At 41.5% G+C, this 19,594-nt stretch overlaps 1 protein-coding gene across 2 annotated transcripts in view; it reads right to left on the reverse strand.

Annotated features, from left to right (window-relative positions):
- Positions 1-8,758: 8,758 nt before the first annotated feature.
- The window catches only part of SLC38A1 (solute carrier family 38 member 1), a 92,709-nt gene continuing 81,873 nt past the window's right edge, over positions 8,759-19,594 (reverse strand). For both annotated transcript variants that reach the window (XM_060244954.1, XM_060244955.1), the window contains exons 13-16: positions 16,403-16,521; positions 14,571-14,712; positions 14,381-14,478; positions 8,759-8,937 (exon numbers count right to left, since the gene is read on the reverse strand). In XM_060244954.1, coding sequence (XP_060100937.1) covers positions 8,860-8,937; positions 14,381-14,478; positions 14,571-14,712; positions 16,403-16,521 — 437 coding nt within the window. In that variant the 3' untranslated portion in view covers positions 8,759-8,859. The remainder of the gene's footprint in view (positions 8,938-14,380; positions 14,479-14,570; positions 14,713-16,402; positions 16,522-19,594) is intronic.

A 19,594-nucleotide genomic window follows, 5' to 3' on the forward strand; every position in this document is an offset into this window, starting at 1 on the left:
GCTTCAGACCAACACGGCTGCTCTCTTGGATCTATTAACAGGATTATTCTCCTACAGAATAAAAAAAGAGGGTCTGAAGTACTGCATCTTTTTTGTGATTTTTAAAAGAACATGTAAAATAATGGCAGGTTAAGGTTAAAATTTAAGGAGCAAGAATAAAAAGTATAGCAGCCTACTGGGCATCATTTCAATCTCTTTCCCTCTCTCACACAGTGACTCCATGTCCTCTTTTGAGCCAAAAGGTCATTAAACTTCCCATGAAGCTTCTCAGAGCAACTTGCTAGGATGTTGTGACTTCATTGGCATAAGCAATTTCAGCAAGCAAGATTAGCTCTTTCAGACAGAGACGAATGTGACCTCTAGAAACTCCACAATCTGCATTTGCAGGAATGCTGAGCAAGGCTGTTATGTTTAATGGAAACTTTTAAGGCCTCAGAAACCAGAATAGTCAGTTCTAGGGCATCATGCTATGGCTATCCATCACAATAATCTTGGCTGCAACACTCTGCACCAATTGAAGATTCTGAGCACCTCAAAAGCAATCAATCCAACACAAGAGTGCATTGCAGTATTCTAATCTAGATGTAAACAGCATGTGCTACAGTAGTCATTTATTTATTTTTGCCCAGGAAAGGATCCAACTGGCTAACCTGTCAAAGCTGGTGAAAGACACTCCTGGACAAAGTTGCCACTTGCTTATCCATTAGTATGCCTGGGCCCAAGATCACCCCGAGACGACAGACTCCTTGCTTCAAGGGGGTTGCAATCCCATCCAGAACAGGTGACACTTTAAGTCCAGGGTCAGACCTTCCAGTCACTAGCAGCACTTCAATCTTTTCAGGATTAAACTTCAGTTTATTAGACTGCATCCACTCCAAAACTGTCTCCAGGCACGTTCAGGATTTCTACAGCCTTTCTGGGGTCAGACAGAAGTGCAAGATACAGCTAAGTATCATCCACAGGCCCATAGCACACATGTGTGTGGGGAGGACCATAACTTATAGGTGGAGCACAAGGTCCAGGTCTTGATCTGTCATCCACATATTGGTGGCATCCAGATTAAACTTTGGATGACCTCACCCAGTTATTTCATGTAGATATTAAAAAGTATATGGAGCAATGATATAACAGATTTCAGAACTGATTACATTACTTTATTTACACACAGCATAATTTGCATGAGCATTGTTAAATATGAACAATACAGAGAACAATTACATGGGCCAAAGCAAAAATGATACTTTCAGTACATTTTAATAACCAGCTAGATATCATTAATACCCAAACATAGCTTAGGATTTCAGAAAACAGATCTAATATAAATAATTTAAATTCAATTTTTGTGGAAAAATACTTTCTTTTCTTTTCCTAAAGAGATTGTTTGAGCATCTGCAGTGTCAAAGGGGAAAAGAGACCCAGTAATTTGAAATGCAACTACTTTGAAATCTTTCGATTGAAAGATGTGCCCATGTTTAAAACCATAAGGGCCTGTCCTTTTTCAAAACAAACCTAGGACATGTTCAAGAATTCATTTGAAATCATTAAGATAAAACTGAAATACCGAATAACAACATTCTCCACAGGTTTTAAGTACGTTACATAAAATATCTGTGATCACTTAAAAAATGAAGACATTCAGATTCAACTCTGTGCTGAGAGCATAGCAAGGTGTTCTCAGTACTATTAAACAGCGCAATCCAGTTCTGTCTAAGTCCTAGATTACATCCTAAGAAACAAACCAAACAACCTGAATAATTAGCAAAGTGTTCTATAGGGTTTTTTTTTTTAATGTGACACAGCATATCCTTGGACCCAATACACAGAACTATTTTTGGCAGTACAGCTGGCTGTGACCTAAAGCTCCACAGGACTCCAGTAGTCTGGGCCAGCAGAGAATGCCCTTCTTTGTTTGAAGTAATATTCCACACCGACAATTCTACTGTATCGATGGAACATTCCTTGATATTCAAGAAAATGCAGCACTTAATTCATATAACTGGTGAGTACTCAACACACATAATTGATAGAAGGGGGGTGGGGGGAAGCAATGATGTTATAAGCCACCTTTTCCCCTCTACTGCTCATTTTTGGGCACTTCCTTTCTGCCCAAAATAAGTATATAGAAAATAGTCCCAGAATGATATTCTGTGTATGCACAGACACAGACAGATAGGAAAAGTTATGGTTTCATCTTTCCATACAGCATCTTAGAATCTTAAGATTTGAAAAATCATTTTAAAATACTAGATACTAGAAAATGGATTCTGTCTCCATGCAACATTTGCTTTTGTTTCTCTACCACATTCCCAGATCCTGTTACAGAGATGTATGGTATCTCTTCAGGCAATGATGTTATATTTCTGCCATTCATTTCAGTGGCATACACAGGACTCTAGAGTAAACCCTCTTCAAAATGAACTCTAGTCAGCTCCAGCAGCTATGGATATCATTCAAAAATCCTGATCTGGAGATCCTCACATATATCTGTGGGGAGGACCATAATGTACAGGAAGCGCACAAGATCAGTCCTCAGCATTTCCAATGAAAACAGCCCATCTAACAGGGAGACACCTGAGATTTCGGACAGGCAGCACTTGAGCCAACGGACTGATCATACAAGGCAATGTAATTATTCATATGTATTTCTGAGCCACAAAGGAAACCTCACCTTACAGCACAGAATATCAATAGAAACTTCAAAGGTTCAGTTTTTGTTTTAAATAATCCAGATCACAGAAATATACAACAATAAGGACTAATCTCTGGCAGTTCATTGGATTGTGCTCTTAGAAATGTGTAACAGTAAACAATGTAATTATACAAGATTTGTCTAGGCAATTTAGTTACAAGGTAGAATGAGATAGGACAGGCTGGAAGGGGCAAAATTAACTATGTGATAAACTAAGGCTTTGATGCTAATATTCAGATTTGGTTACAAATACTTTTATATTCATATGGACAAACTATCTCAACACTTTCATTTTATGGAGTACAGGACTGCAAAAATAGAAAGCATCCTATTTATTTACAATATATACACACCCACACACAACAGAAACATTTCCTACAGTACAACACAACTGCATAGATTCTTCTTTTAAAAATAAGAAAGCAAAGAAAATCAGACTCAGGGATGCGTACAGCATGTGAGAGTACTCAAGGTCCCACCAGTCTGAATGTAACAAAGTCATTCAGTGTTACCGTCTTCACATTTGATAATAGAAGGCCTTACATTGAGAAACAATGGACACATTCAGCTAAAAAATTAAAGATGGTGATATTTTTCCTGATGCTAGGCACTCTAAAAATGCTAATTTCTAAATGTGATTGGTGGTCAGAGATCTGAAAGTCTTTTCCCCCTTGGTTTCCTCAGGGAAAAAGAATACATTCTGTTGCATCATTGATGGGACAAAGTGAAGAAAAAATATACCCCCCCCCCCAATTTAATCTGGATTATATTTGATTTTTAAGCAACAGAGCAATACACGATCATCAATATGTAGGAACAGTGAGAATTATATCGCTTTTTCTCCCTTTTCCCAGAGACAATGTATTGTTGTCTGAATACTAGGAAAATATGCTTTTCCTGCAACAAACATGATAAAGAAAAGACTGCAATTTTTACTAGAAGTTTATAGTTGGTAAAGAACTTTACAATCAAACTCCTACAACACAAGAGTCCTGCTGGATCAGGGCCCTATCTAATTCAGCATCCTGTTCTCCACAGAGATTAGCTAGATGTTTCTAAGAAATCCATTTCCACTATTTCAGCAATGTGGCACTGATTCTGAACATGGAAGTTTCATTCCAAAACATGGCAAATAGCCACAGAACCATTCATCTCAATGAATGTATCTAATCCCCTGTTAAAGTCATTTAAGCCAATAGGAAACTAGCTTCTAGTCAGTATCAAAATATACCAGGCAGGGGAGTGGGAAAGGAAAGATAGGGGAAATGGTAAATTGAGACTGGTTCGATCCCAGCGGAAGCTGGTTCAGGTAGCCGCCTCCAGGTTGACTCAGCCTTCCATCCTTCCGAGGTCAGTAAAATGAGTACCCAACTTGCTGGGGGGAAAGTGTAGATGACTGGGGAAGGCAATGGCAAACTACCCCGTAAAAAGTCTGCCGTGAAAACGTTATGAAAGCAACATCACCCCAGAGTCAAAAACGACTGGTGCTTGCACAGGGGGACTACCTTTATCTTTATAGGACATGAAGAAAGATAGTATTCTAACTTATTTTCTTTTAAATCTTTCTGCAACTTCAATTAAGTATTAAAATTAATTACAGCCCACTAAGTAAGTCACTGTCCTTCCTTGGATTGGCCAGCTAGCCTGGTCAGATCTGGAAGGTAAACAGGGTCAGCCCTGGTTAGTTCTTGCATGGGAAACCAAGTAAGTCCAGGGTTGCTGGCAGAGGCAGCCAATGGCAAACCACCTCTGAACAGCTCTTGCCTGAACAGCACTTTAAGTTGGCTGTGTCTTGGCAGCAAAAAAACAAACAAAAACAAAACTAAAAATGAAGTTACAAAGCTTTACCCACTGGCATGGTTTTAAAAAAAATTAAAACCATCATTTCAAACAGAGGGTATCAACTACCTGTTTGGTTTAACAATCATTTTAGGATCCCATGGTTGCTGTGTTCTAGTTCTTGCTACAATGGTATGTATCCCATTACTTCATTGAGCAAATTTTAATGATTTTTCCAATGGAACAGTTTCTTAATTTGGAAGAAAGCTTATTAAACTGGAGCAAGATAAAGCTGGATACATGCCAGTATTATCCTAAGCCACCATTGAGCTATACTACCATATCAGGATATTTTTGGTATGTTTGTTTCGAGACAGGAATCTAGAACTAAACTTTCTAAGTTCAGGTCCAGGAATGAATTACTTTTCATACTATCCTTCAAAATGGTCTAGTGGATAAAATGTTAGTTTTGGACTGGAGACCTAGGTCCAAATACTTGCTAAGCTATGAACAATACAATCTTCTATTGGCCTCCATTTCCCATCTGTACAATGGGACTATTATTGATCTACCACACATTGTGATTGTGAAGATGAATGAGAATAATACTTGCAAAGCACTTTAAAGAACTACAGGAGTGATAAATCTTAAGACATTTTAAAGTTCTACATATACTAAAAAAAGGCAAAGTATTTACAAAAGCAGTTATGAAAAACATACATGTTAACTATGTACACTTTTATCATTTGAAGTTTTTGGTTAAAAAAATATACAGGTGTCTGAATATCAGTAGGACAACTGCTCCAGAGATTAAACTGGATAAAATAAACACTGGTTGATCCTTAGGGCAAAGGATTGTGGTTCACAAATTCTCCTCACAAAACAATGTGACAATAATTTTAAAAATAATCAAATATAGGCTTCTATACTTGATAGCAGGCACTAAAATAACTTAGGCTACAACCCAGAGAGCACATATAAGTGCTTTCATATATGCACCAGAGTCATGCTTCCATTTTTAATGGAATATAGACTCTTCTGCTGCATTGGAATCTGGTGTCTTTTGGGAACAAAGTGACCAATGGCTGGGCAGGAGTGCATGTTCACAGATTACCCCAAAACACTTTGGATTGCAACCTCAGTTGAATTAGAACTTTTTCTTCATTTGTTACAAATCTAATCTCTGCAGTATGAATACTTGCTGTAGAACAATGCTCCTCCTATTTGTGTATTATCATATTCCATACATTTGTTCTAGATAACATTTGAAGTGTGTTTTCTTGCATGGCGCTCAGATGGGAATTAAAACTTGTTTTGGTTGGTCTGTTAACTCTTTTGTTGGATGATCTGTCCATACTAACAAAGGTTGTCCTTGTTTTGTCATTTCTTTTGTGTTCTTGTGAACATTTTTAAATCATAGTCATCCAAAGGTTTGAGGTAGAGATCCTCTTAATCAGGAGATTTCCAATGTACAACATTTGTTATGTATAACAAATGAAAACTTGAATTTACAGATGTCATCTTGGCATTCATTTATCAGCCTCACACATCAAGTCTGGACTTCTTATATCTTGGTGCCTCAGTGCCTCCATTCAAGGATACTTTCTCAAGGTATGGGATGCAGCAGGGTGTTATTCCCTGGAAATTAAACTTGAAAAATCTATAAAGAGTTTATCTTTCATATAAAAAGTAAGACTGAGAACACTGCAATGAAAATTGACATCAACATTGTACTTCAAGGAGATGTAATGAAAGAATAACACACTGCACTATAAACAAAATCATGGAGTTCAACAGATTTCCATGTTTCTATCATTCCTCAGGCCTGAGTATTGGAAATGCATGGGGTAGTGGATGGATTAAAATTTTGGAGTTCAAAACTCCTCTCTGTCATGAAAACTTACTGGGTCAGTCTTTCTCAGCATAACCTCTGTCACAGGGTTGTTGTGAGCATAAAAGGGAGGAGGAGAGACTGATTAATACCACCCCGAGATCCTTGAAGGAAGGGTGGAACAATTTTTTTTTACTAAATCAATAAATGATGAAGGCGAATCTGAAGCACAGTGGCCACAGAATTCAACACTGACTAGCTATAGAGAGAAGTTCAATATCTAACACTTTGCTCGTGGCCAGGGTATTGCGATAACCTCATAACCTGCACTGGGCTTCTATGTTGGAGTTACTTGGTTTTTGGCCAGTGAAACTGGTCCCACTCTAAACTCTCTCCCCAGTTCTTTACTGTTTTTATGTACCACTTTTATCTTTAAAAAGTTTCCAAAACAATTAAGGCTGTTATTAGCAACTGAAGATAAAACAACACCAACATCCAAGCACAAAGCAATCTTCCCGTAAAACAAATTAACTTTAAAAGCAGCGGTACAAGACTCTCCTTTGAAATGCCTACCCATGGCCCTCCCCTCAGGTCTGGCAGATATCTTCACCAGACCTGAGGTCTTTGAAAATGTCAAAAGGAACAGGTAGTATTATCAGGGGAGATAATTCCAAGGTTCTTAGTAGAAGATAATCTAAGATCCAGAAGAGACAGAACCTAGAACTGGCATTATTTGAAAACCTCAATTCTTGAGGGAGGGAGGGAGGGGAAGAAAATGCTTCCTGACGTCACTGGGACTCAGATGATTTAGATATATTAGCATTATCTGACTCCATTACCCAATTAATTTTTGGATAATGGTGTTTTGTACCAGAGGACTGTCTTCATGGACAGTCTCATGTAGTAATCTTAAATTCCAGAGGTCAAAATGGAGGATCATCAAGATGAAAAGTTACCACACATCCTACTGCATGTCTGTATTTAATGGGTAGTACTTTCTTCTTATGCTTACCATGCAATGCTAAATCGCCGTCTAGTAAACAGCTGCATGTGTAAATGCACAGCAGTAACCCCTCACTACAGCCTTTCTGCTTCCCTGGCAGTTCTCTCTTCACATATCTTGCAAGGCTTTTTTCTCCCTGCACTTGCTCTCAGCACGAAAGGAGGTATGGACTAATAAGCTTTGTACCTGTGAAACCTGGGCCTTGTGGTTCACAGCACCACTGCTTCAAGGGACACAAACACAATCACAAACAATAATTTGCATCATTAAAATGCTTATAAATTTCAGAGATGGCATTAAGGAAATAGCTTCTGTGATACCTTTCTGCATATTTCTTCTGAGACTGACATGACAAATTGTACCTTCCTGAAGGAACAGGGTCCACTTTCTAGATGGATGGTTTGCTGTTGATTTTAATAAATCATTGGTCTGAGGTTGATTTCCAGAAGTTTCTGCTCAGTTTTTTTGTGTGAAATAAGCCAAAAGTGTCTTCAGAATTACCCTAGCCTTTCTTTTCTGGCTGACACAAGTACCAGATTTCTTCTGCGCTTGTACAGTTCTGTAATAATTTTTGATCAGGACAGGAGGATTCCACTTTTAAACTGCAGTGGTCAATGTCTAGGCAAACCTCTTCTTTTCCAATATGTTCTTCCAACTGCTAGTCAGACCGAAGGCTCCCTACACAGTTACCAGTTCTGTAGCTCCAGGCTGGGGAATCACAATTGTGCAATTGCCAGGAATCTGCCTTTTCAATTCCTTCACATCCTCAGGGTCCATCTATTTTAAATAGTGTACATATAGAAGTGCCAGGAGCTATAACAAAATAAAATTGGATGTACGAAGACAATTTTGATGTAGACAGCTGCTGAGGCTGAATCTTGTATGAGTTTTGTTTACTGGTTCCATAGAACTAACAGATTTGCAGTGAAGGCCATTTAAATCAGTGGGCTTAGAAAGCTGGAACTCTGTTTAGGATTATTTAGTTAGTCTGTGAATCAGGGCTAGGCTGTATGTTAGCTATTTGGCACTAGCATAGCCAAGTAGATGCAAAATTATCTCAGAGTCCAGAGAGGCTGGTTAACCCTTCTTATAGCATTTACTCCAATGCTAGGCTTTTTTCCAGGTATGCAACCCCCAAAAATGAAGGTGTTCTCTTACATTCACATATAAGTTACAGTTATGTCCAGAAAGAATTCTTTTTTTATGTATAACATTTTAGGGGCCTCATTTCCCATTCAGTGTTGCCTTCCTTTTGAGTAAATACTAATAAACAATTATTAGATAAACTTGCAAGTATCCTTCAATTATTTTAGTGTCAGTTACCACATACAGAATAACTACAACCAATGGTCAAATCAGACCATCATCATAAACTTAATACTGATGTAGTAGCTTGTGGGTATGTGGAAAAATAACACTTCTGTAAAAAGTAAAATGACTGTCTTCTTGAATTAAATGCGGGAAATGTTGACCAGATGGTGATTTTGGTGAGTAGCAAAATGGAGATGGGTTCTTCCCAATGTCTGACTAACTTCAGTGGTCTTCAGCAGTGTCTCCTCAATGCACCCAGTCGTAGATGACTAGAGGGATGCTCACCAATGAAAACAAGATTCCTAGTGCCAAAAAGAGAGAAGCCTGCAACCAAAGAGGGAGAAGACTTCAGCCAATAGAACTCACTTCTGCAGAGATTAACCAATTGACAATGGGTTTTAATGTTCAATACAAAGATATAAATGGTAAAGAAAAAACCAAACAGAAATTTGTATTTTAAATCATAGCTAAAATGAAATCAAGACTAGATAAATATGGATGAGGTAGCAACATGACTCAGCATGGAGCACAGTCTCACCCCCATTCCTCTTTTAACATGATAATTGTGCAATCTCAGCAGTTACACTCTTCTCAGCCCATTGACTTCAATGGATATAGAAGGGTGCTTAGGATGGTTACCTCCACAAAGACAGGGCAAGATGGTGGGGCTTCTGTTTAATCTCTTTCAGCCCAGACCCAAGGAGAAAACAACAGTTGGGCTACTCTTCTCTTCTCAGAGAGAAGGACAGAAGAGTGCAGGGAGAATCCTGATAGGAGGTGGTGGATCAAGGTTAAGATTCAACTCCCTCCCTTCCTAGTCTTAGGCCTCTGCAGTGGTGGATCATGAACTTTGTATGCCCACTGGTGGCCTCATCTCCAATGAGGTTGTCCCGCCCAGCCCGGGCAGGGACTGCGCGGAGGAGACCCCCCGGCGCCTGCCAGCCGCTCCAAGCCCCCGGCATCGCCCCAAGAGCCCCCCCCCACCTCTCCAAGCCCCTGTGGAGGCCCCACCCCTCACCTCGACTGACGGGGCGAAAGCAGCCACCCGAGCGACGCCTCCCAGACGGCGAGCCCGGCTTCGAGTCCGTGAGGTCTGGCCGGGGCAAGACGCCGGAGAGCAAGAGGGAGAGCCATTCAGCTTGTCGCCGCATGAGACGCTCCCTTGCAGCACGCCGCTGAGGGCTGGGACGCCCGAGGCACGCCCAGTCAGCCCGGCCCCGACGCACCTCTCCTGGGCGTCTGGGGCTTTGAAGGGGGGAGGAGCCAGAGAGGGGCAGGTCCTGGGAGGGGGGAGGATGGGTCGGGAAGCATAAAAGGAGGGAGGGAGGAGGTCGCTGAGGAGAGCTGGCTGATGCGCAAAGAGGCTGCCTCGCGAGAGAGAGGGACAGGAGCCATAGCACAGCCAGGAGGGAACGGGGGCCTGCGGTGAAGTAACCCAGTGCCCACCCCCCTGTTTCTGAGACCTCCGGGGAACGCCCCAGAGTGCCCGGGTGGGGCAACGGCGACGCCGGGGGACCGGGAGGGGCACCAAAGACCTGACAGAGGTGGATGTGCTATACCTTAACTCAATGCCCTGCCAACCAAGGATTATTGGATGGCCCTTCCTTCATGCTGCTAGCACCAGCCCATCTCAAGTTAGAATACAAGTATAAATTACTTTTCTTAGGTTAGAACAGTTGTTCCCAAAGTGGGTGGTACCAACCTCTGGAGGGGTAGTGAAATTAACCAGAGATTCAATAAGAGGAAGGGGGTGGCAGGGGGCAATAGAGGTGAACCACTTTTGCAGCATTGTTTACTTATTTATGATAGAGCAGGCTATGACACCATGCTGGCAAATGGCACTCCATTTCTGCCTCTGCATAGTGTTGAAATCTGGTAGAAAGTGAAGACTACTGGAATTTTTTAATAAATATGCTATTGAAGCTCTAGTCAGACCAGTAGACGGCATTTTGAGAAATTGTTGTCACTGCATGTTTTTGTCTCTTTGTTATTTTTCAAGATATTGAAGGTAAGCCTTTAACTTAATAGTACTGAGAGTGGCGTTTATTTTCCTGAACCTCTTGATTATGAAGTGCCCTTCTTAACTACATAAGTGCCATTTTTGTCACAGCCTGCCCAATATTAATATTTCTAGGTTATGTAAGGATTTAAAATTTCTCAACAACTGTTTTCAAAAAGAAAAAAACATTTTAAAGGAAAAATTTAGAGAATAGAAGAAATAATCTTGGTAACTGAGGGGAAATTACAATGTAAATAATAAAAATTCCAGTAATAAGAGGGAAAATTATGGTAAATAAATATAAATATTGGGAAAATGTAGGCATATTTTTGGCAAAAATTAACACATTTTAGACAAAACCTTTATAAAGAAAACATATCACATTGTATTTATTCAAAATTGCAGTAATAAGATGAAAGAAAAAATAAAATTATTAAAAGAAGGCAATAAATTGAAATAATCTTCTTTATTACTTTGTGCAAGCCATTATCTTCCTTAATTCCCCCACCTCGGTCTTCCAGGACCTTTTATGCATACTATACACTTCTGTCAAACATTTCAATGTCTTTTCCAGTATCAACTGATAGCTTTTTTGCATTTTCAGACACAGGAACATATATTCCACAATCAAGCATTATTATGTGGAGCAGGATCGGATCTACATGTTTTTTGAGGGGGGAGCAAAATTAAAAAATGATGCCCCCTTATTTGGCGCCCCCTCTGTCGAAGCCTGGGGCAAGCACCCCCTCTGCTCCCCCCCTAGATCCGGTCCTGATTTGGAGGAGTGCATTTTCTAAAACTATGTACCCATTTTATACATTGGTTTTCTAAAAATATACCTAATCTCCTAGCCTGTCTGAGTAGTAGAGAAAAAGTGGGATACAAAATGATGATCTACAAGTTTTTTGTGACCAATTGGTAATGCTGCATGAATAATAATTGGCAAAGCCCTGTTCTGAATAATGCTTTTTTAATAGGGTAGGGCACTGGGGATGAGTTTATGGAACTAAGGAGATGGTGGTCTGAAAAAGTTTGGGAACCAGCGGTAGGGTTGCCAGTCCCCAGGTGGGGGCAAAGGATCCCCTGGTTTGGAGGCCTTCTCTCTGCTTCAGGGTCATCAGAAAAAAGGGGGGGGGAGGGAAATGTCTGCTGGGCACTCTATTATTCCCTATGGAGACCGATTCCCATAGAGTATAATGGAGAATTGATCTGTAGGTATCTGTGACTTGGGGGGGGCTGTTTTTTGGGGTAGAGGCACCAAACTGTCAGTATAGCATCCAGTGCCTCTCCTCAAAATACTCTCCAAGTTTCAAAATGATTGTACCAGGGGATCCAATTCTATGAGTCCCAAAACAAACTCTCCCTATCCTTCATTATTTCCAATGGAGATGGAGAGAAGGCATTTAAAAGGTGTGTAGTCCTTTTAATATGATAGCCAGAACTCCCTTTGGAGTTCAATTATGCTTGTCATATTCCCTTGACCAAAGAACGGTACTTTTATCTGGGATGGTCGTCTTCTTCCACCAAGCACGCAGCTTCAGGAAGGACGCACATGGAGTGGTAAGGGAGGTAGGGGACACCTGCCTAGCCTGCCAGATCAGCCGAATCAACCCTGGTGATCAGTGGAGTGACAGATGTCACAGCCAGATCGCCCTCACATCCATTATGCTTGTCACAACCTTGCTCCTGGCTCCACTTCCAATGTCTCCTGGCTCCACTGCCAAAGTCCCCATATATTTTTTGAATTGGACTTGGCAACCCTAACCAGTGGCCTAGAGCGAGCTGCCAGTAGTTAACTCTCCCCCAAGGTTTCAAGCCTATCTAGAAGCTGCATCCTCTGACTCTGAAGTTGTCATTCCACACATGAGCAAAATATTCTCTACATAATTTCCCCATTATTATTCTGTTACACACACTATGCTTGAGCCCTGGCAATCAAAATCAATTCCGGGGCCAAGACCATGCTCAGAATTGTATACAAATTAAGTATGGGCCATCTTTTCCAGTGAAGATTACTGAACAAAAGAAAGCAAATGACATTTTTGATAAATATGTATGGCCTTATGTGAAATCATCATTTTCAAGTCTATTTAACCAATGCATCAGGCTGCATTAAGACATTCAAAAGAGGTCTGCTGGTGTTGGCTATGATATCAGCTTGTTTGCCATGACATGCTTGCAGGCACCCCCCTCCCCCACTCCTCCTCTCACATGTGGAGCTTGGTTGAAAAGTTCCTGATATGATTAAGTTCCAATTTCCCAACGTGTCTGAATACAGGTAGCTCAGAAAATTGGACTTTGTATTCTTCTGCAAGCTGGTTGCAGGGCTTTTTTTGGTAAAACCCCCCCAAACCCAGCAGGAACTCATTTGCATATTAGGTCACACCTCCTGATATCACCATTGTTTCTCATAGGGAATGTTTTTTTTTTTTAGAAAAAGCCCAGCAGGAACTCATTTTCACATTAAGCTACACCCCCTGACACCAATCTTAGCCCCGTGGCGCAGAGTGTTAAAGCTGCAGTACTGCAGTCCTAAGCTCTGCTTATGACTTGAGTTCGATCCCCGGCAGAAGCTGGGTTTTCAAGTAGCTGGCTCGATGTTGACTCAGTCTTCCATCCTTCCGAGGTCAGTAAAATGAGTACCCAGCTTGCTGGGGGGGAAAGTGTAGATGACTGGGGAAGGCAATGGCAAACCACCCCGTAAAAAGTCTGCCGTGAAAACTTTTTCCCCCAGTTCTTCCATTCTTATAGGGGCCAAATGCCCCCTCATCCTCTTCCTGAGGGAAGGAAATTCCAGGAACAGGATGTTGGTGGACATTTCAGGATGCCATGGGAGAAGAAAGCTGAGAAAGTAACACTATCTGGGCAGAACACCACATATCCATGGAAATGCTGTGCTGCATCCAACCTTTTATTTTGTGAGACTGTCATATACAGGCTGATCCTGCAATGAGCAGGGGGTTGGACTAGATGGCCTGTATGGCCCCTTACAACACTGTGTTCCTATGATTCTACAACCTTAGCCAACCTTAGTCCCCTTTTTGTTCAATCAATAGAGTTTCTTGTGGTTAGCCATCAGTTTCATGGACTACATGATATGTGTGGATGGATACTTCCTGCAACCAGTTTAAATACAAGTACCCCAATGCAAACCAAAGAAACCAGAATTAATATTCTCTTGTATGCGTTTACTTGTCTTCCAGTAAATGAATGAGGAAGATCCTGCTACCATTGCAGTTCTAGCTGCGTATCAAAACAAACATGGAACTGATGTTTGTCTGCTGTTTGATTGTTTTAATCAGGGCTTTTTTGTAGCAGGAATTCCTTTGCATATTAGGCCACACCTCCTTGATGTAGCCAATCCGCCAAGAGTTTACAGGGCTCTTATTACAGGGCCTACAGTAAGCTTCAGGAGGATTGACTACATCAGGGGTGTGTGGCCTAATATGCAAAGGAGTTCCTGCTACAAAAAAAGCCCTGGTTTTAACGTTATTTAAGGAATGGCAGGCTGTAAACCATTCAACTACAAAAAAATGGGGAGGGGGTTGATTGGGTGAAAAATCTGTGTTTTCCTTTTGTTACACATTGGAGGGCCTCAATTTTTTAAACAGTGCATCCCTATGCAGAATTACTTCCTTGCAAGCTCATTGGTTTTTTAGGATTGCACTATTAGTCTTTGTCTAGGAAGGATTACTGAGACAAAAGAAAATAAAAAAAGAAAAGGGGGGGGCGAGGGGAATCAGCCTTTTGAGATATGAGAAAACTTACCCAAATCCTCTGAGTCAGTTTTGATCCATCTTGGTGTGTGATTTTTAGATACAGTGATGATGGAAGAATAAAAATCAGCATATTGGCAGAAGTTACCCCTGTGGTGACAAAGCATAGAAGTTAAACTGATTATTCAAGAGTGATCACAAGAGAAGGTGCTTCTTAATCAAATGTGATTATAATACTGTACCTACAACTCCAAAAATATCCTTCATGGAGGGTATGAAAATAACTAGCAGGTTAATGATCACCAAGAGGACTAAAGTGACCACAACATGACGACATAAGTGAAATTTGGTTTTTCTAGCCAGTTCAAATAAAGAGGAGCGGACCTGTAAAAGAAATAAATAAATTACTGTCAGGTGAACTATGTATGTGGCAGCCATCTTTGTATGTCTGTATGTGTGTGTATGTGTCTCCATCCATCCTGGCGTGCTCTTTCTTTGTCTGTCTCTTTGCAGTTCCTCCAGATGCTTTTTATTTCAGCAGCAGGCATTTCATTATCATTGCTTGTTATAGTGTCTAAATTAATTAGTCCTCCTCGGCTGAAATTCATCCTTCCCCTCAAAGACCTTAGCAAGTCAGATTCAGATTCAGAACCTTTAATGGCATAAAGCTTAGCAAGTAATATTCTCTATGAGGAATAATACAAGAAGGGGAGGAAACTTTCCTGTACTCGAATACATAATATTTCTGCTTGTTGAAAGTTTTTCCAGCCCATACTGTAACATGGAATGAGGTTTCTGATGGGTGGTATTAGCTAGGAATACATATAAGTATACAGTGTCATCCTAAGCAGACATACGCCTTTCTAATTGCATAAAATTCAATGGGTTAGAAAGATGTGGTTCTACTTTGGATGGCACTGTAATTCTGCCATTTAATCTGAAGAGCCCCCTATAGCCCATCTCTACTCCCACGTGGAAATTTCTGTAAACTTTATAGCATTGGTGCCCACTAACTCTTAATGAACCTGGGTGAGGATTTAAGAGTATTTCCCTACAGGAACAGCTAGTGCAAGCCCAGTAGAACCTTAGGAATTAACAATATTTTTGGAGTATAAACTTTAGACAGTCAGTCCTCCCCTTCATCAGATGCCCTACAAGAAAGTCGGACACTCCTGGTTCAGTACTTTAGCATTAAGAAGGGAATGTTGTAAAATCTTGGGGTTCAAGCAGTGTGGTGTAGGACATTCTATACAGCTGTTGCTTCTGCCCTTCAGGGTTCCATTCCCATAACGTGAACTGCAGCTGGGTGAAGGAGCAATGTGGTTGCATCAGTCCAAGAGGAGAAGACACTCCCAGTTTGTTCATGCAATGCCAAACCATAGTTTATGGCATTCAGATGTCACTTATTACCACAGGAAAGGGAACATGCACACAAACTTGCTACTTTACCAGGTTCACAAATGCATCTCATGCCTTCCACCATTCCTTTCTTGCATGGAACATCCTGTTTAGAAACTAACTCTGCTTGCCTGTTCCACACAAAAACAGGCAAGCAGTTTGACTAGAGTTTGTTCCCTTTCCTCACTAACTAGGATTCTAAGCCTGGAATAAATGCTGGCTAGTGGCAGTGGGGGGTTAACTCTCACATCTGCATTCATATGTTAATCATTAGTTCGAGAGGGGGGGAGAGAAGCATAGCATGCATGTTTTTCCTTAATAGCAGTTATATGTAATGAATGAAACTTATGTCTGAACCATATCAATCAATTGATGAAGGCAAGTTCCCACTGGATGTCTTAATCTTTTATTTTGTAATCCTGAGGACCTGAGCAAACCAACCCCCCCCCCCCCCATTTAAACACTGCTGTAATAACATTCTTTTTAGGGAAGATGCCTTGATAAGCCTGATTTACTATATTAGGCAAATATGGAATTTTCTACTGGAGACATTATGGGATGGATATGAATGCCACTGCTTGTGTGCAAATGGAATGTTGGTATTGGAACCCTGGAACTGGGAATATATTTTCAGCTCCAGCCAATGCTTTGAAATGGAAAGGAGACTCCAACTTACAGTGAAAAACAATACTGGAACTGTGAGGATGACTGCAACAATGACCGCTACCCGGACTGTCAGGATGAGGATGTCATCTTTGCTCTGGTACTTGTGGAGCAAATCTGACTGCACATTTTCTGCAGGGAAGACACAGAGAGGACTATTCCAGCAGCTGGGCCAAATTTACAGATATTGTCACTTAGCAAGCAATTTCTCAAACAACAGGGAATTAATCTGTAACCCACTAGGGCCAGTGATAAAAGAAGCTGCATCAAAACCAACATTTTAAATCTGGCTGTAGTGACCCTTCAAATTCACTTATACAGTGTTATCCCCTAAGTGGACTTTACATTCTTCTAATATCATTGACTTCAATGAACTTAGAAGGGTGTAATGCTGTTAGGTATTGAACTGCTGGTTGGAAGCAAGTTCCATTGACTTTAGTGGCGCTTACTTCTGAGAAAACTGCATAGAAATGAGATGCTAACCTGGTTGGCTCAATATCAGCAAAGTCCAAATAAGAGCATTTGTCTCTGCTCCAGTTAAACTGAAAAGGTCACTATCAAACAATACACAAATACTGAAATTTTAAAAATAAATCTATGAAGCAATCGTCTTTTTGGATTCTTTACCTTTTAAAACCACATAGCATAACATTATTTTTTGCTCATATTCTAAATTATAAGATGGTAGTTGTTTATTCAAAACTATGAATCTCCAATAGAAAGGGAGGGGGATATATTCTTGAGCCATAAAGTTCCAGTTACCCTTTCCTCCTCCACAAAAGGCCTTTTCAAAAATGGCCAACACAACAGCACTGGATGTCAAATGTCCAGCCCACAGGCCAGAACCATCCCACATAGGGCTTTAATCAGGTCCACAGGGCCCTTTTCTTCCCCCCTTCCCCTTTGAAGCTCCAAGGCTGACAAAATTCCCTGATCTTTCTGCCTTGTCTTTGCTGGCTTCAGCAGGAAGCAAAGCTGCAAGGAAAATGTGGAATCGATTTTCCATTGAGGTCTCTGTGCCCAGATGGATAGGTCCCAGAGACTTTAATGGAAAATCCATTCCATATTTCCCTTATAATTTTATCTGTGCTGCGATGTGTTTCAATAGAGTAGAGATCAGTTTCACTATCAGTATTCCTATAGCGAGCTGAAGCTCATGCTTCCTGGAGGTGTGTCCTTGTAAATAAAAGGTTGAGCCAGCTTTTCTCTGCTGAATGGACCTGAGCTAGTGAGTAATCTAACCTGGCCCACAGATAGGGTTGCCAAGTCCAATTCAAGAAATATCTGGGGACTTTGGGGGTGGAGCCAGGAGACATTGGGGGTGGAGCCAGGAGCAAGGTTGTGACAAGCACAATTGAACTCCAAAGGGAGTTCTGGCCATCACATTTCAAGGGACTGAACACCTTTTAAATGCCTTCCTTCCATAGGAAATAATGAAGAATAGGGGCACTTTCTTTTGGGGCATATAGAATTGGACCCCCTGGTCCAATCTTTTTGAAACTTGGAGGGTATTTTGAGGATAGGCACCAGATGCTGCGCTGCAAATTTGGGGCCTCTACCTCAAAAAACAGCACCCACAGAGCCCCAGATACTCGCGGATCCATTCTCCATTATTTCTTATGGGAATAGCTCTCCATAGGGAATAATAAAGTTCCCAGCAGACATTTCCCTCCCCTCCCCCCGCTTTCTGATGATCCTGAAGCGGGGGGAGGGCCTCCAAACCAGGGGATCCCCTGCCCCTACCTGGGGATTGGCAACCCTACCCACAGCCAAAGGGGGGATAGTACACTGGAGAGCCATAGCCAATCTGAGTAGATCCCCCCTGGGGGGGGGGGTACCTTGCAATGCCATTTCATTGTTTTCCCAGGCTCAGAGCATTTTATATTTTTAGTTTCTGCTGTGATCCTTGTGCTTTTTCTTGATGTTTTATTTTAAAATTTGCATTGCCAAATCCCACTACTCCCCCTCATTTTAAACAAAATATCACAAGAGTTTTAAGCATGTTTGTATTTTAAGTTTAAAAATAATATCGTTAATTGTATTTGTCTGTGTCCTTTATAAAGTTTATATCTCCGCTACCTCATTTTATTACATTTTATGACATACATGGCTCAGCCCCACAAAGTCCCATTTGTGTCAGATCCAGCCCTCCTGGCAAATGAGTTTGACACCCCTGCCCCAGTGCATGCTGTTCTGCATTCCTTTGAGGAAGTGGAGGATACAAATGAATGAATAAATCAATATATAAACATTATGGCAGAGATACAGATTTGTACTAGTGCTGAAGATTTTGTTGCCCCCTGTTGCTGTGAGGAGAAGGGTAAAGAATAGGAATCTCCTGCTCATATCATAAAATCACCTGTGGGCTTTTACAGTAGTTTCTCCCATCATTGATGTCCTTAAGTTATAAACCTGCCACCTGAAAAATACTGTCAGGCCCAAAGATACCACAAGGCCTTTAACAGGCACCAAACAGTAGGGTTGACAGGCCTGTGCTGGAAAATATCTGGACATTTTGGGGGTTAGAGGAAGGTTTGGGGAGGGGAGGGGCCTCAGCATGGTACAATGCCATCCAGTCCACTCTTCAAAGCAGCCATTTTCTCCAGGGAGCTGATCACTGTCGGCTGGAGATCAGTTGTAAAAGCAGATCTTCAGGCCTCACCTGGAGATAGGCTTCCCAATCCCCCCGCTTTTCCGGGAGGCTCCTGGGTTCCCAGCTTCATCCCCCGGTCTCCAGAAATCAGGAAGCGGGGGGGTGGAGGGGGGGGGAGAACATACCTGAAGCGTTCATGTTGGTGTAGAGCTCCTGAGTCCTGAGCAGTTTGTAAAATTTCTGCCCCTTTAAGGCTGGGCAGGAAGGAGGAAACAGGAAGGGCTTCGGAGAACGGCCCCGCCCTTTCTTTGCTTTCGTTTTCAGAGCAGGCAGAGGGAAGAAGACCAAGTGCGGTAAGTGTTTGTTTGTGTGTGTGAGAGAGGGAGGGGGCAGGGAGGGGGGAATTCCCTGGTATGGAGGCCCTCCCCCTTCCTTTAGAAAGCGTGGGGGGGGGAGGGAAATGTCTACTAGGCACTCTATTATTCCCTATGGAGAACAATTCCCATAGGGAATAATAGGGAATTGATCCGTGGGTATTGAGGGCTCTGGGGGGGCTATTTTTTGAGGTAGAGGCACCAAATTTTTAGTATAGCATCTAGTGCCTCTCCCCAA

This window comes from Heteronotia binoei, chromosome 8 (genome assembly GCF_032191835.1).
Source record: "Heteronotia binoei isolate CCM8104 ecotype False Entrance Well chromosome 8, APGP_CSIRO_Hbin_v1, whole genome shotgun sequence".
NCBI lineage: Eukaryota > Metazoa > Chordata > Lepidosauria > Squamata > Gekkonidae > Heteronotia > Heteronotia binoei.